The sequence below is a fragment of the Mirounga leonina genome, unplaced genomic scaffold (assembly GCF_011800145.1).
Source record: "Mirounga leonina isolate KUSES-001 unplaced genomic scaffold, KU_Mleo_1.0 Mir_168, whole genome shotgun sequence".
Classification (NCBI taxonomy): Eukaryota; Metazoa; Chordata; class Mammalia; order Carnivora; family Phocidae; genus Mirounga; species Mirounga leonina.
In genome coordinates, this window is record NW_023270426.1 from 23554578 (window position 1) to 23571618 (window position 17041).

Consider the following 17041-nt stretch of genomic DNA (forward strand, 5'->3'; position numbering starts at 1 on the left):
CCATGAGAGAGGGAAGCTGGGAGATGCAGGGGAAGGGGTGGGGGGGGTTACTGAGCTCCTGAGGGGTTGTTGCACCCGGGCGGCGGAATCCGGTTCCTCCTCCGCTTTGTCAGGAACACAGTGACCTTATGCAGATTCCTTAGCCTTAGTTTCCCTGTTTGTAAACTATCAGGACTGACCAGTTTTCTCCTGGATTTGGGATTTGAGGAGCTGGGTTCGCCATGCCCCTACTCCCGTCTCTCGTGAGCTGGGAGAGGGTGGTCCGGGTCTGGAGTATGGACCCAGCAGGGCCGGCCTCACTGCCATGAGCTCTGGGCACGAGCGGCCGGCCTGCTCACTGTGCTGATGGGCCAGGCAGGCCCCGGGCACTCAGGCACGTTGTTTGCTGAAACCAAATTTCTGTGCTTGTGTTTTTCCATAATTATATTAGCAGGTGGGATTTTTTCCTCGGGGAGGCAGTGGGAGGGGGAGCGCCATGGCAGTGTCCCCGCCTGCTCTGAGCGTGAGCTCACACTCGGCTCTGCCCGCCCGCCTGTAATGATTTTTTAATTATGCAGCCAGTGCTCGGAATTGTTAATCCGCCTCCAGCCCAGCATCCCCTCCCGCAGCTCACACCCAGTCCCTCATGGGGGTCCCCAGAGTCGTGGTGCCCAGCCCGGTGTCCGTCACTGATGCCCAGGACCACCACCACCGTGGGAGGGAGAGTAGGCCAGGGAGGGCCGCAGGGGCCGCTCGGCTCCATCCGCATGTGACAACTTGGTTGGGGGGGGGGCTGTGGCTCTCTTTGTCCTCCTTCCCTCTTTTGGCCCCAGCGTGGCTTGCACCCTCCAGGACAGCTGTGGCTCTGGAAGGGGGCAGGGGAGGGATCGGTGCCCACCCCTGAGTGGTGTGGCCACACCCATTTCAGGGACCTCAGCCTGACTCTCCAGCCTCGTGTGACCCCAAGGACACACACAAGTATGATCTTTGTCTCTGTCACACACACAGTCACACTCTGCTTCCCTCCCGCGTGCACACTCAGCCTCGCAGCTACGCAAGCACAACAGCACGCTCTGTGTGTCTCACACACACGGCCACACCTGAAGGCCACGGCACCCTCAGGAGACCGCACTGCTGCCTCGGGGCCCCGCCGCGCCCTGCCCCCACTCCCTCGCCTCCGTGCCCTCCCACCGCCACCCCCCCCAAGCCGGGACGCACTCTGAGGCCTCCCTTCTCCCACCTGGTGGGGTGGCTGCCTGTGGCTGGGGCCCCCGCCTGGACGTCCATCGACCTGGCCTGGGGGAGGTGGCAGGGGGTGGGGGGTGTTGTGCTGCACCGTGGCTCCTCTCCCCGGCGCCCAGCTGTGGCATCTGTCAAGGTCAGATAGCGACTCCGGAACCAGCCGGCTCGGCCCCATGCCCCCTCTCGCCTCATTATTTTTGTGTTCCGGGGCTGCGGCGACACCTCCCTCCTTCCTCCTCAGCCTCCTGCCTCTTGCCTGCTTCCCCCACGCCTCTGCAGGGAGTGCCTGCGGTCTGGGGGCTTTTGTTTTCCAGTTTTTTCCATGCTCAGGCCAGGCGGGGCGGGTAGACGCTGGTCCGAGCTGTTCCGTCTTGAACAGCACACAGGCAAGGAAGGTGCCTCCCTCGTGGCTGGGACGGGCTTTCGGCTGCTGGAACCCTGGCTTGGTTTCTCAGGGGGACAAACTGAACGTGGGTGGAGCCCAGCCCCCACCACAGCCCAGGCACACCTGTGGGCAGCTTCCTGTTTCCCTAGGGGCCCCAGCACCTGGCATCAGTTCCTGTCTGCGCTGTCCCCATCCCGGTTGGGCCCCACACTCACACCTCAGAACCCCCCGAAGCCCTGATACAACTCACAGTGTGTGTGCACGTGCGTGCACGTGCACACACACCCCCCCCCTCGTATACACATGGCAACAATGTGTTGACGCTCACGGACCAGCAGAACCCACAGACATCCAGCCATCGTGTAAACCACTGTAGCGCGCACACATGCGCACTCAGGCGTATGCTTACATCCGGGGATGTAGATGGCACGCACTCCACGTGTACACACAGGGGGGTCACACAAAGACCTTCACCGACACTGGCATGTAAGCCCTGTGTGGACATCAGTGTTCAAACCCACCGGGTGCCATCTGAGTCTGTGCACATACACTTGGGCACACGCACAGCCCCCACCCCCAGACACACACACACGCACACACACTCGTGCGTGTGGCATGTACGGTATCTGACGCACCTTCTGGGTGGACACACGCAGTCCTACCGGTCTGTGGTGCTACTCTTCACGATACGCGCTCCAGCCAGAGCTCACTCCCCGGGGCCCAGTGTTCCTTGAGCACATTTATACCACCCAAGAGGCTTTTGTCCCTGACATGCTGAAGGAAGCCTGAGGCCTCCCCCTCGATGTGCTCTCTGTGTCCAGGGAGCCCCTGGAGAGTGGGAAATGGTGGTTGGCAGACAGACTGCCCTACCATCCTGGCCAGCCTCTCCATGTACACCAACCTGGGCCCAGTCACCAAGATGGAGTGAGATGGGGGGTTCCAGGTACATCAGGTGGACACGTGGCTTCTGGCAGAGAGGCCGGCTCAGGGGGATGGCCTCTCGGGTTCTCCCTGGGTCCCTGCCCGCCGCCAGCCCCCCATTAAGGTGTGTAAGTGTTGGGGGTATGAGACGTGGGCAGACTCCGGGCCCCCCAGAGTCTCTGGGCTAGCCCTGGCCATCCACTCCCTTCCTCCACCAGCTGTGGACCACTGTGGCCACCCTTGAGAGGGGGAGGTAGCTGGAGGTTTAGCAGTGACAGGGCCCCCACCCCCCCAGGAAACTCAAAACCCTGGGCCAGCCGCGGGTGGCGGGTTGGGGCAGGCACAAAGAGGGCCTCTGTGCGGCCCGGCTGGGCTGCCCACAGGATTCTGGGGGAGGAGGCAGGAGCCGGTTTCCGTCCCATTCTGCTTCCTGCGGAGGCCGCCGGAATGCCCGGAGCTCTGGCCCAGCCTGGCCCGTCCGGCCCACCCGCAGCCCCTTCCCCTGTCTTTTCCTGGGCCTTAGGGTACAGCTGCAGACTTCTGCAGCAGTGCCTTCACGTGTTTTGCCCAGAGCCTGAGAGCCACTCCCCCTCACCCCAGAACCCCTAGGCTGGCTGAACTGGTCCTCAGCCTCCCGCCATAAGCCCTCCTTCCGTGTCCCTCAGAGCCCTTGGCCAGTGTGGGAGAGCCAGGCCTTGGAGGCACACCACCTGGTTCCAGATCCTCGCTTTGCTGCTTATTGACCTTGTGACCTTAGGCAGGTGACTTGACTTCCCTGAGTCTCAGTGGCCTCATCTGTAAATGGGTGACAATATGAGTTAAAGAGTTACAGAAAAAATTCAGTGAGAAAATGTGTGTAAAGTGCTTAGCACCATACCGGTAGAGTGAGTGTGTGTTATGAGGATCTGCTATCATCATTTCTTCTGGGGGGATGGTAGCATTGGGAAGGAGCTAGATGCTCCTCTCCCCAATAAGCCTGACAGGGTCTCAACCCTAGGACCTGTTCAGGACCTTCTCTCCAGACTTCAGTTTCCCTGTCTGCAGATCACTTCATGGGCAGATTCAGGTCCTCTGGGATTTGGAGGGTGGGAGGGGGTCACTATCTGGAGTCTTTTTTTCCTGTGTGTCTCTACTTTTTTCCTCATGGACCCCCTCAGGGATCTACAGTTCGGGGTAAGAAGTAAGAACCATTCTCCATTTTACAGATGGGAAACTGAGACTCATTGTAGGGGAAAGGCACAGTCAAATCAACAGGAAGAGACGGGATGGAGCCACAAACCTAGACGTTAGGATTCTAGTCCCCTGGATGGTCCTGTTAACACTTACCTTGCTCCTCACACGCAAGCCCTAAGAGGACAGATCCCCCTCTAGTTCCGTGGCCCAATTATCTCTGAGCTAACCTTCCTGCACTGTCCACCGGGAAGGAGGTCCTAAGTCAGTGTGTGGCTCTGACCCCAGGTTGATGTCAGCTCAGACATTACTTTGGGAAATGTTAGTCTAGATCCAGAGGGTCCCCAATAGAGAGGGCATCCGTTTTCCCTGCCTCTCAACTGCTTATCGAATTGCTTGCTCTAAATGGGCCAATAATCATCTTCCTTCGGAAGGTGTGTAGGAAGACTCATTGAGACAAAGCATATAGCGTCTGGCACACAGGAAGTCCTCCTTAACATAGTAACTCTTATCCTCCTGGTTCCATGTTACAGATAGAGAAATAGACTCAGAGGCCATATGCCAAGGTCACACAGAGGAAAGGGCCCTCCTGATCCTTTGACTCTTGTAGGGAGGGAACCTGGCCTGAAGGAGGTGCCTGGTGAGGAAGGCTTGGTCTTTATCAGAGGTGTCTGAGATCACTCCCTAGAACCCCAGGTCAGGGCATACCTCCTGCCTGGGCCCTCAGTGTTCCTTTGCATGGAATGGGCTGACCCCCTCCTCCAACTGTTTTTTGGGAGCTCTGTAAGGGAGAATAGAGCCCCATGGACTCCTAGGGTTTTCTTCAGCATATTTCATTCTTCAGGCAACGGGGTTGTGCCTGCCTTAGGTGGAGGGGTCTAAGAGGGTCAGGGAAATAGGACTGCAGCCCCCTGTTCTGTCTTGGGGAGAGTCTAGTGGTGCTGAGGGCATGCCCTGCCCCGGGCCATCTGCTGGGTGTCAGCAGGGGTGTGTGCTTTTGTGTGTGTGCTCGTCTGTAGCTGGGTATGTGCCCTGTGCTCTCGGGCGAGGGCTGCCTTTCTCCCAGCTTCCAAGACCAGTGTCTCCATGTGCATCGCCTTGGGCCTGAGTGGAGCTTTTTTTTCTTCTGGAAACTCCCTAGGCTGAATCATGGAAATCAGAGACGACGCCCCCACCCCCTGCCCCCCGCTTGCTCAGCCTCAGCTCCGCTCAGCCACCAGAGCCTGTGGTCTGTTCTCTTCGCCACCACTGGCTTGCCCACCATCCGTCTGTCTGTCCATCTCACCTCCCTTGGAGGCCAGGAAGGCCAGCCACCAACGTGGGTGGAGGGGCGTGAAGAGGATGTAAAAGGGATGTCAGGAGCGCACAGGGGAGTGTGGGGAAGAGTGTGAAGAGCTGGAGTGTGCAAGTGGGCAGTGTTGGCCCGCCCAGACGATGGCGGAATGGTGTGCCCTGCTGGGCCAGTGGCTCGGGCTCCTCAAGGCCCCGCCAGAATGCACCCTCCTCCAGGAAGCCTTCCCTCAAGCAGGAAGGACGGCTGGAAGTTTGTTCTAGCCAGCAAAGGAGCAAGAGAGGGATGGCGCCTTGCTCAGACTCTGGCCTTGGCAGCGGTGGTGGTGTGGCACGACTCTGTAAGCTTATTAAAAATCACTGAATTGCACACTTACAAATGGCTAAATTTTATAGTGTGTAAACCATGCCTCAGTAAAGCTGTTTGAAAAAAATCCTACCCTTGGCCCCAGTGCCCTGCCCAGTTGGGACCCTGCCAGCCTCACGACCATACCTCACACCCTCTTACCCCCTTTTTTTTTTTTTAAGTAAACTCTGCCCTCAGCGTGGGGCTCAAACCCGCCACCCCGAGATCAGGAGTTGCATGCTCTACCGACTGAGCCGGCCAGGCGCCCCTCTTCCCCTTTTCTTAAGAACCGTTTCAGGCTCATGTCCCCTTTGGTAACCACTCCTCATCTTTAACTCACAGGCTAACAGTTCCTCCTCCAGAAAGGCCCCCAGTGCTCCACTTGGTCACCTTCCCGCTCTCATTTCATACTGGTTCATGGGACCTTGGGCCCAGCACCTGTGTACTCCTCCAGGGCAGTGCCGAGTCCGGATCCTGCGCTGTCTCCCCCATACCCCCGGGCATGGGGCAGCTGTTGGGGAAACGGGAGGGGGATGTGTGCAACTGAACTTCTAGAACATCTCACTGTGGGCCACCTGTGTGCGTGTCTGTGTGCAGACGGCACCATCGCTCCCACTGGGGCCCCTGCCCCCACTGCGGTCTGGCCCGAAGGGCTCAGGCTCTGTCTGGGGGTGAATCTTGGCTCCCCTGGGGCTCAGGGTGGGAGTGAGGGCATTACCATCACCTCTGGTGACCTCATTGTCGGCTGGCATTATGATGTCACCGGCCCAGCATTCTCGGTTCCTGCCTGGGCATCTCCCAAGTCCCCCAGGTGAAGACACTCCCTGGGGTCTGTGACAACTCGCCCCCCCCAATCCACATAAAGGTGACAGGCACGGTAACAACCCTGGGGTGTGGGGGCAGCCTTGGGACGGCTGGGTCACCTTGCCCTGGGCTACTTTGTCAGTTGCATAGGTAGAGCAAAGGTGGTCACACAGCAGGGTGACACACTTGGGCTCTGGGTTCAAATTCTAACCAGTCATTTGACCTTGACCTGACAGTTTGATCCTCTTTGAGCATCAGTTTCCTCATCCCTGAAACTGCTTAATAGTTTCTATTTCCCTGGTTTCCATGTAAAGCTTAGGAGCACAGAGCCTGAGATCTAGTCGGTGCTCAATAAATGCTGACTGATAGGGTTAGTAAGTTAAGGGACCCTGAGCATCGCTTGGTGCTGGGAGCTGGTTGGAGAGGGGTGGGTCTGTGTCTTCTGGGGCTAGCTAGAGCCTGGGAGGAGAGGCAGGGGGATGGTCCCAGTGTCAGGAGAGAGGCCCCAGCTTTGACTTCCTGCCTTCCCAGCTTAGCCTGTGAGCTAGAGCCCATAGGAGGTTGGGTCCCATGGCCAGGCCCTGAGGCCAAGAACCCGCTGACCCTCAGGCTCCTCCCTAGCAATCTCTGCTTCCCCTGCCGTGGGCCAGAGTGGGCTGGGGGCTCTTAGAGCCATGGGCTCTGCATGTCCAACTGCTTTCTCTTGGTCCCTAGGTCCCTGAGTCTAGGATTCTCCTCAGCGCTGTTTCCGTGTCTGTCAGAACCTCAAGTCTCCGAGCTGGGCTAGGAGCCTAGGATCTCTCTGAGCCCGGTCCCTCTGTTTTCTGCTTCCCATGAGGCTCTGTTCTCTAACCTTGACCCTTTGCCCTGTCCTCTCCAAGTTCCTCTTTCTCTGACCCGCCCCTCGAGTTCTGTCTCATGATCCTCTATCTGCACCACCTGTCTCTGTTCTTCTGCACCCCCCCCGTGTCCCCCTCTACCCCCCAGCTCTCCAGGACTGGTTCCCCCCCACCCCCCTCCCTCTGGGCTCTGTCCCCGCCCGTCAGCCCCTGGTCCCAGCTCCCGGCCGGCCCGGCTCCTGCATGGACAAAGGGGTCCTTTGTGGGCTGACCGCGGCTGGCGGGGCGGCGGGGCGCTGGCTCCGCATTGCTGATGAAACGGAGCCCTTTGTTGTCCCTCCTCAGGCGCAGTATTTCTTTTTGGGGGCTGGATGCGTTCCTGGCAGGGCCGATGATGGATGCGCCCGCCGCCGCCCGCCTGCCCGCCAGCTTTCCCTCCCGCTCATTCCCGCTCCGCTTCAACGCAGCCCCAGCTCCTCCCCTGCTGCCTGGGCACTGCCAGGCCCTTCCTGGCCTGCGAGGGGGTTGCTGTGTGCCTTGCAGTAGAGGGCTGGGGCCTGGGAGAAGGTCTTACGTCCTCTCTGCCATGAGGAGGGCAGACAAGCCCTGTGGTCCATGGTCCACTGGGACCAGGGCATCAGCTCTTCCCAGGGTCTAAATGAGATGAGCCAGGTATAGGGGCAGATTTTGAACAAGCTTAGAGACCGGGCCTTGGGGACTAACTAGATGTTGGTATCTGCCCACTCTGGGGTTTGAGGACAGAGTTAACCTGGGTGCCAGTCCCCCTTGTGTACTCCCCACCTTCAGTTTCTGTGGCTGACAAACCAGTGTTCTGCCTGCGGCACCTGTTTGATGACATATCCCGTCCTCTGCTCCATAGCTCAGTAGGTCCCAGGACCTGGGGGGCTCGGAGAGGGAAGTCCCTGAGGAAGGACAAAAAAAAAAAAAAAAGAAAAGGTTAGAGAGATTCAAAGAAGGGGCCACAGATGAACAGAACATGAGGTTTGGTCCCTATGACGAGACTCAGGATGGAGACAAAAGCAGAGAGAGACTCAGCCAGAGCACCAGCCCTGAACGCCCGCCCGTGTTGGAGGGAGCTGACTTCTAATTGACCTGCCCGCCCTGCACACAGAGCCAGATCCTGGAGCTGGGAGGAGGGAGGGAGGGAGGAGAGCAAGAACAGCGTTAATGCAGCTATCGATTTCTGCCACCAGCCAGCAGGCCGCAGAGGCGGGGACACACAGGGGGGCTAGGGCACGGACTGCCCCCCTCCCCACCTCTCCCCCACCTCTCCAACCCAAGGGCTCCTGCCTTCTCCTGTCTTCTTCCCTCACCATGTCTGGGCTTGCTGGCACCGTGCGCTCCAGGGCAGGGTAGTTGAGCTCAGATGGGCTGATATGGTCACTGGCCCTAGTCTCCGACACCGCGCCAGGGTCACTGCCGCCTAGAGGGGTGCTAATTTCTGAGGGAGGGCCTGAAGAGCCACCCTGGGCTTAGCTCTTAGCAGGTGGGACAGAACATGGCTATTGTACCCGATCCCTACCTCTCAGTACAACTCTGACCTCTGTGGTACCCCCAGCCCAGCCTGGACACCCTGCCAGGCCCTCCTGGGTTTGTCCTGGTAGAATCTGCCAGCTTGCCCAGCTCTTCCTTGCCACCCATCTGCCTTCACTAGAAAGGAGTGTACGTGGGCCATTGCCCTCTGGGGAGAGGCAGGGAGCGTCTGGCTGTCTGCTGATGCCTGCCATTTTTGCCTCACTCAGGAGACAGAGCTTTTCCCTCTCCTACACTCGCTCCTCCTTGTGGCCACTCCTTAGCAGTCCCGGAGCAGGGGGCCCTGCCGGCTTGGGCCTCAGTTTCCCCCTGTGGAAGCGCAGAAGGTTGGACTAGATGACCTCCTGGGACCAGGGACCAGGCCTGGCAGAGTCCTGTGACTGGGGGATGGTGGGGTTGCCTGGGGACAAAGATGTATGTGTGCCGCCCCCAAGCCTAGGGCGGGACAGCCCTGGCCAGATGTGCGCGCCCCTCCACCCCCCCGAGCCACCAGCTGCTCAGGCTGGGCCCTCCCTCCCGCCCCTCTCCCAGGGGTTGCTGGGCCAGGCAGGCAGGCAAGGAAGGGATGCTAGAGAGCCAGGGCCGATGAGGAAACTGCCATTCCACTCCTTCTGGACAGTTCGTTCCAGAGCTCCTGACCAAGGAGCCTGGCTGCTCATAAGCCTTGATCCTGGGGCTTGAGCAGAGCAGGCTCTGTCCTAGGAAGGGCACCTCAGAAATGTGGATGTGGCTGAAGAACAGGCTCTGTTCCCTGGAGGGTCACACCCACTCTCAGTCCAGCCTGCACCAGCCAGAGGCCCCTCCTGCCCACAGCCTACCCCAGCTCTGGGCTCTCGCTGGGACCTCATCCCAGACCCATCTGGGAGCCAGGCCGGAGCACAGCAGGGAGGCCTGAGTAGAGACAAGAGTGGGGTCTGAGGTAACGACGACTGTGGTTTGAGAGTGAAGAGGGGGCGCCTGGGTGGCTCAGTCGGTTAAGCATCTGCCTTCAGCTCAGGTCATGATTGCAGGGTCCTGGGATCGAGCCCCGCATGGGGCTCCTTGCTCAGTAGGGAGCCTGCTTCTCCCTCTCCCTCAGCCTGCTGCTCCCCCCTGCTTGTGCTGTCAAATAAATAAATAAAATCTTTAAAAAAGAGAGAGAGAGTGAGGAGGAAGCGTGTGCCGATATGTGCACAGTTTGTTCTCCCACTCTTACAGGAGAAGGCTTATCCTCTGGCACAGTGCTGCCTGCTCTCTAGCAGGAGGATACATGCTCCTTGAAATACGGATTCTGTGCTCTATTTGGCAACCTCTTTAAGTCAGTTTCCTTTCCCTGCAGGACTTGTCAGAGCCTTGAGATAATCCATATGTATTAGGAATTGCCAAATGAGAGTCTGGGAGCAGCTTCCCAGACTTTTTTTTTTTTTTAAGATTTTTTTTAATTTAGAGAGAGAGCACTCACAGGAGTGTAAGCAGGGGGAGGGGCAGAGAGAGAGAATCTCAAGCAGATACCCCGCTGAGCGCAGAGCTCAACGCAGGGCTGGATCCCACGATCCTGAGATCACGTTTTGAGCCGAAATCGAGTCGGATGCCCCTACTCAGCCACCCAGGCATCCCAACTTCCCAGACTTCTGGTCTAAACCTTCAAGCTTTGCAGAGGCTGTTCCAAATCCTTTTGTAGATGGGTCAGGGAAGGAAGATTAGGAAGCAAAATGTGACTCTGTAACGCTCCGAGGTTAATAAACATCTCAGTTGTTTCCTACCCCCCAGCCCAGGAAGAACGGGCCGGAGATCTGGGCTGTACAGACCCTGGCTGAGCCTCCACCGTGACACTCGGCAACTGTATATCCATGGTCAAGTCTTCTAAACCTTGCATTCCTCATCTACAAAATAGAGAATTATTAGCCACCACTTCAAAGGGTGCTTGTGAGTCTTCACTGAGATAGTACAAATGGGGCGTCTGGGTGGCTCAGTCAGTTAAGCGTCCGACTCTTGGTTTCGGCTCAGGTCATGCTCTCAGGGTTGTGGGGGATCGAGCCCGCATCGGGCTCCGCGCTCAGCGCAGTCTGCTTGTCTGCTTGTCCCTCTCCCTCTGCTCTCTCCCCACTCGTGCTTGCTCACTCTCTTTCTATCTTCCCTCTCTCTAAAATAAATAAATAAAACCTTAAAAAAAAATAGTACACAAAAAATACCTAACCGTGTTGGGTCTGGCGCGTAATAAGTGCCCAGCAGGGCTTGCGGTGGTTACAGTGGGCTTTCGGAGATACCGTTGTTGGTCGTGGTGGTGGTGGTGATGTGGGGGAAGGAGATGTCTACCGCCGCCCTGACTCTGTCCCCTCTTGTCCCAACAGAGTGAAGACCCTTCCCGTGCACACCTGACCATGAGCCTGCCCTGAGCAGCAGGGCCCACCAGGCATCTGTGCTGTGGGCAGCCGGGCCGGTGCTCGTCTGTGGACGCCCCGCGGTTGGCAGCCCCCCCCCCCCGCCCCCAGCAGTGGGCTCTGGGCCTCGGCCCCACCATGTCGAGCCTCGGCAGCAGCCCCCAGGACAGCGGTGGCAGTAGCAGCAGCAACAGCGGCGGCGGCCCCAAGGCGGGAGTGGCCGACAAGAGCGCGGCGGTGGCCACGGCCGCGCCAGCCTCGGTGGCGGATGACGCTCCGCCCCCCGAGCGTCGGAACAAGAGCGGCATCATCAGCGAACCCCTCAACAAGAGCCTGCGCCGCTCCCGCCCTCTCTCCCACTACTCTTCCTTCGGGGGCGGCGGCGGCGGCGGCGGCGGCAGCCTGATGGGCGGCGAGTCTGCTGAAAAGGCGGCCGCCGCCGCAGCTGCCGCCTCCCTGTTGGCCAATGGGCACGACCTGGCGGCGGCCATGGCCGTGGACAAAAGCAACCCTACCTCAAAGCACAAAAGTGGTGCTGTGGCCAGCCTGCTGAGCAAGGCGGAACGGGCCACGGAGCTGGCAGCCGAGGGACAGCTGACGCTGCAGCAGTTCGCGCAGTCCACGGAGATGCTGAAGCGCGTGGTGCAGGAGCACCTGCCGCTGATGAGCGAGGCGGGCGCCGGCCTGCCCGACATGGAGGCCGTGGCGGGCGCCGAGGCCCTCAACGGCCAGTCCGACTTCCCCTACCTGGGCGCCTTCCCCATCAACCCGGGCCTCTTCATCATGACCCCGGCGGGCGTGTTCCTGGCCGAGAGCGCGCTGCACATGGCCGGCCTGGCCGAGTACCCCATGCAGGGAGAGCTGGCCTCGGCCATCAGCTCGGGCAAGAAGAAGCGGAAACGCTGCGGCATGTGCGCGCCCTGCCGGCGGCGCATCAACTGCGAGCAGTGCAGCAGTTGTAGGAACCGAAAGACTGGCCATCAGATTTGCAAATTCAGAAAATGTGAGGAACTCAAAAAGAAGCCTTCCGCTGCTCTGGAGGTAACGACGCCTTAGAGGGAGGTGTGTGGGCTCTTGTGTCTGTCTGGCAGTCCAAACCCACCCCACCCCCCCAACCCTCCTTTTCCTACCTGGGCCAGTGTCTGGGGGCTGCTCAGCCAATCCCTGGGCTCTGGGGTTCTGGAGCAGGCTCCCAGACACCAGTTCATCGCCCAGAAAGTCAGCGCCACATCCTGAGATCTCATTAGGTCGTAGTTCGCAAGGCAAGCATCGAGTTCCAGGCGGGGGCCTCGCATTTCCGGCCAGGCCCAGGGATTCTGAACCCCTTCCTGGAGTTTTGGGCCAGCCATTGAGGTCCCAAGTTTCTGACTTTCAGACGTGTCCTAAAGTTTCCAGTCCGTGCCCTAAGATTCTGGGGCTCTCCCTTGCCCCACCTGAGGGGTTCTGTCCTGTGGGCCATGTGGCTTTAAGGGGTAAAGCCCCTCACTCACCCCTTCAGAGCCCAGCCTTTTCCCTAAGGCCGCCCCGGTGCTCACTGCCCTGCCCCGAGGCCTGGGAGAACCCTGCGTCTAGATATCTCGTTGACGGATTTGGGGTTTCTTGGGGCCCCGAGGTCAGTCTGGCTGTGTAGGTAAATGGCCAGGGGTCCTATGGGCCTAGGGTGAGGGGGTGGTTGTGATCTTGGGGTGTAGGCCAGGCCTGTCCACTTTGGGATGATTGGCTTTCCGGGGAAATCACCACATAGCCGCATGGTCTAGGCCAAGGCAGCCTGCACAGGAAGGGGCTTAGAGCAGGCAGAAGGGTTCCCATGCTGCTTTCTCTCCACGCTCATGGCAGAGCTTGTCCCTGTGCCCCCAGCCGTGGCAGCCTAGCGGTGGTGCCAGGCCTGGTACAAAAGCATCTTTTCAGCCTGCTGTCCCGGCCCCGGCCCCGCCCCTCTATGAGTGGGCTGGACGCAAATGTTCAGAATGGTTGGAAAACAATGACATCCCAGCCGTGGCTACTCCCCACCCCCAAGGCCCAAACCTCATATATCTGCTCTCCTGCCCAGAGAACACACCTATATGCACGCAAAGGCACCCGCTCTCATCTCTTGTAGACAAACACACACACACGCACGCACACACCCCTCCCTGCCCAGTCCACAGTCTTTCTATAGACGTAGCCTCTTAACACAGCCGGTCTCCCTCGTCCCCACCCCAGCCGCACACGCACTAGCCACCGTGGCCCAGCTCGGGGTGCACATCCACACGGGCAGCCGGTGCGCACGCTGCCACGCTCGTTCGACAGAACCACGCACACAGCCCCCAGACGCACCACAGCCACCTGGCGCGCGTGGCCTCTGGACCGGGGGAATGGGTCTTCCTGTTTGGAAGGAGGAGGGTTCCTGGACACAGTGGCTCAGGGGGCCTCGGGGTGCTCCGGGCCCTGCAGCGGCCCCGCGGGTCAAGGCTTCTTCTCTGGCCCGGTCAGGATGGCAGGAACTCCACGGGGTGGCTGCCTTTACTCCAGGCCCGTCCCTCCGCCACGAGGCCCTCCACGGGGGAGCGTCTTTGCACCAGGCCCCGCCGGACCCTGACTGAACTCTCTCCTTGTTTTTGTCTCCCGCCCCCGCCTTCAGAAGGTGATGCTTCCGACGGGAGCCGCCTTCCGGTGGTTTCAGTGACGGCGGCGGGAACCCAAAGCTTGCCCTCTCCGTGCAATGTCACTGCTCGTGTGGTCTCCGGCAAGGGATTCGGGCGAAGACAAACGGATGCACCCGTCTTTAGAACCAAAAATATTCTCTCACAGATTTCATTCCTGTTTTTATATATATATTTTTTGTTGTCGTTTTAACATCTCCACGTCCCTAGTATAAAAAGAAAAAGGAAAAAAAAATTTTAACTGCTTTTTCGGAAGAACAACAACAACAACAAAAAAAGAGGTAGCGACGAATCTATAAAGTACCGAGACTTCCTGGGCAAAGAATGGACAATCAGTTTCCTTCCTGTTGTCGATGTCGATGTTGTCTGTGCAGGAGATGCAGTTTTTGTGTAGAGAATGTAAATTTTCTGTAACCTTTTGAAATCTAGTTACTAATAAGCACTACTGTAATTTAGCACAGTTTAACTCCACCCTCATTTAAACTTCCTTTGATTCTTTCCGACCATGAAATAGTGCATAGTTTGCCTGGAGAATCCACTCACGTTTATAAAGAGAATGTTGATGGCGCCGCGGCGAAGCCCCTCTGTACCCATCCACGCGGGCCGAGCTGCGGCCAGGAGCTCACAGAGGGGGAGGGAGCAGCCCCCCCACCCCTGCGCCCGGGCTGCCCACGCTGCACTCGCGGTCCCCAGAATGGGATCCCCCACCCCGACAACAATGATTTTGCAAAAATGAAAGTTCTGTTCCTTTATCCATTGAGATCTGGGGAGCCCATGTCTCGATATTTCCGATCCTGGCTACTTCCCTTAGAGAAAATAAGTCCTTTTTTTCTGGCCTTGCTCATGGCCACAGAAGAAAGGGCTTCTTTGCGTGGCCCCCTGCCGGTGGGTGTGGGTGCCCCGGGGGGGGGGGCCCTGCGGCCTGGGCCCCCTTGCCCACGGCCAGCTTCCTGCTGATGAACATGCTGTTTGTATTGTTTTAGGAAACCAGGCTGTTTTGTGAATAAAACGAATGCATGTTTGTGTCACGAAGCACCGCTGGCTTCTTGCTCTCCGGTTTGGGGGGGGCTGGCTTGGGGGCTGTTGCTGGGCAGGGGTGATGTGGAGCCACCCTGGGAAGGAAGAAGGATGGCCCGGGGACACTGAGAGTCGGGATCTCTTGGGGAGTCAGGTCTGGCAGATCCTGAAAGGGGGGGGGGTCAAGCAGAAACAGCCAGCCCGGCTGGCGTGGTGAAAGTGCTGTTAATCGGGAAATGGCTGGTTCTGGAACATTCTCGCCTGCCCGATTGTACCCTCTGCCTCAGAACCCGGACCTCCAGGGACCTTCTCTCACCTGGGGCCACCTTCTCTACTGTCGTCAGGGCCTGGCCAGTGCAGAGCAGCCAGCAGGACAGGAGGTGGGGCCCGAGCGGCCTGTTCGCTTTCTTTCGTTCTTTCTTGCAGGGATCTGTTGCTCCCCCAACCACTGAGGTGATCCCCAGGGAGCAGTTTTAACCCACATTTGTAGGGACCTGGCTGTGCCCAGAATGCACACAGAAAAACCCCTACCCCCCCGCCGCCCCCCATATCCCTCTTCGGGCCTGAGGGCGGCTGGACTGAAGCCGGGAGGGGGGTATCCTTGAGTGACTTTCCCCACCCCCAGAAAGTTTGTTGGCTCAAGGTTGTCTGCGACCTCGGAGGCCAGATGTCTGGGGAAATCACCACATAGCCACATGGTCTAGGCCAAGGCAGCCTGAACAGGAAGGGGTGACAGCTGCATGGCCCCCACCCCTGCACATCACAGAGGCCGGCCTGCAGGATGAGACCTATCATCCACTTGACGGGCAGACATTCTTCCCACCCAGCTGCTTGGAGCCTGGCTGAGATGGAGGCTAGACTGGAAGAAGGACTTCCTGACAATGTCAGGGGCCTCGCTTCAGGTGGGTGAGGGCTTTCTGGGATGAGGGAAGGGGCAACTTGTGAAGGTGAGTGGGCAGTGAGCTGGGGCAGATGGGCTGCCCGCCTCTGCCATTGTTCCTGGGAGGAGGAAAAGCAGCCTGTATTGGGTGGGGGCTCTGACCCCCAGCCCCCTCCTGGTGTCACAAACTCCCTTAGAGCACCGGGAGCTCAGCAGCCTGGCCTGGCACAGCGGGGGCAGGCGGGGGTGGGGGGAGGCAGCTTTCAACTCCAGCTCTGCCTGGGAAAAATTCCCTTTCATGTGGCTGCCTGTGATCTCTCCAGGCGGCTCTGCCGGAGGGGGGCGTCCAGCGGGGAGTAGGGGGAGGTGTTGCAGCCAGGGGCACCCTCGTCCCTTGCCCAAGGCACGCTGCAGCACCTCCGGATCCTCGAGTGGGCAGGGGCGGTCGTCCTTGGGGTCGGCAGGGTGGGCAGCCTGGCCAGCAGGGGGCACCCAGGCAGGAGGCCCCGGCCTGCCCCCCGCCCTGCTGCTGGCAGTCCACAGGCCGCAGATGGCCTCGGCCAGCCCTCGTTGGCATGCCTACAGGTGTGGGGTGGACGGCTCCAGTGCCAGCCCGGAGGGGGTTGCTGGGACTCAGCCAGCCTGTACCTTTTGAGTGTGCCAACCCACAGCCCAGCCATGGCTCCTGGGCCTCCCCCTTGACACGGAAGCCCCTCACGTCTCCCAGTTTGGCCTCTGTGCTCCGCTTGTGGAAATGGGAGGCCAGCCCCTCGGTCTGGAGGAGGTCCAGGCAAGGGTGGGGATAGCTGTGGGCTGAACACATGATGAGACCTCAGTTACCTCATCTGGGAAACGGGGACAATAATTGTCTCTCCTCCATAAAGTCGCCTGAGGATGAAATGAGATCACTCTAGGGAAGGGCCTGGCTCATCATAAGCACTCGGTCAAATGGCAGCTGGTGCTGCTATTTTAAAGCTATTCACCTAAATCTCACCAAGATGTCCCCCCCCTTCTGCCCAGGCTGTGGGTCCTCCCTAAAGCCCTGGCCGCCTCATCTTCCGCTCCCACGCCCCCCTCCAGTGGGCTCGCTGCCGCCCCGTCCCCCCGCGGGCTCCAGCCCTGGCCAGGCCCTGCTCCGGCACGTCCACCTCTAACCATTTCTGTCTGGCTCGCTGTCTCTGAATCTCTCTCGATGGTCTCCTGGTTTCTGACGCTGTGTCTCTGTGTCTTGTCATCCTTCCACGTGTCTGAGTCCGTGCGTGTCTCTCCCTGTACCTAGCACCTCCGTGTCTTCTGTTGCGGGCTCACCCCTGCTGCTCTCCTGCTGACGGAGAAGTACTCAGAGGCAGGCTCCCTGCGGAGCTGTGCACCCAATTCCCCTCCCTAGGGGTGCCCTCCGCTCCACTCCGCTACCGTTGGGAGCCTGACCTCCTGGTGACCTGAGAGCCTTCAGCCCGTGCTCTCCTTCCGCCCCCCCGATGGCAGGGGTGGGGAGGGGTTACGCGCAGCCATGTGCGCGTGCGTGTGTGTGTGTGCGTGAGAGACAGATTCCAAGGCCCTGACAACCGTGTGAGGCCTTGTGCAACAGTGTGGCTGCGTGTGACACGAAAGC

The 17041-nt window shown here is 59.4% G+C and overlaps 1 protein-coding gene across 2 annotated transcripts in view; it reads left to right on the top strand.

Annotated features, from left to right (window-relative positions):
* CXXC5 (CXXC finger protein 5) overlaps positions 1-14564 on the top strand; it is a 35236-nt gene extending 20672 nt beyond the window's left edge. For both annotated transcript variants that reach the window (XM_035014271.1, XM_035014272.1), the window contains exons 2-3: positions 10861-11931; positions 13511-14564. In XM_035014271.1, coding sequence (XP_034870162.1) covers positions 11029-11931; positions 13511-13555 — 948 coding nt within the window. In that variant the 5' untranslated portion in view covers positions 10861-11028 and the 3' untranslated portion in view covers positions 13556-14564. The remainder of the gene's footprint in view (positions 1-10860; positions 11932-13510) is intronic.
* Positions 14565-17041: the final 2477 nt, after the last annotated feature.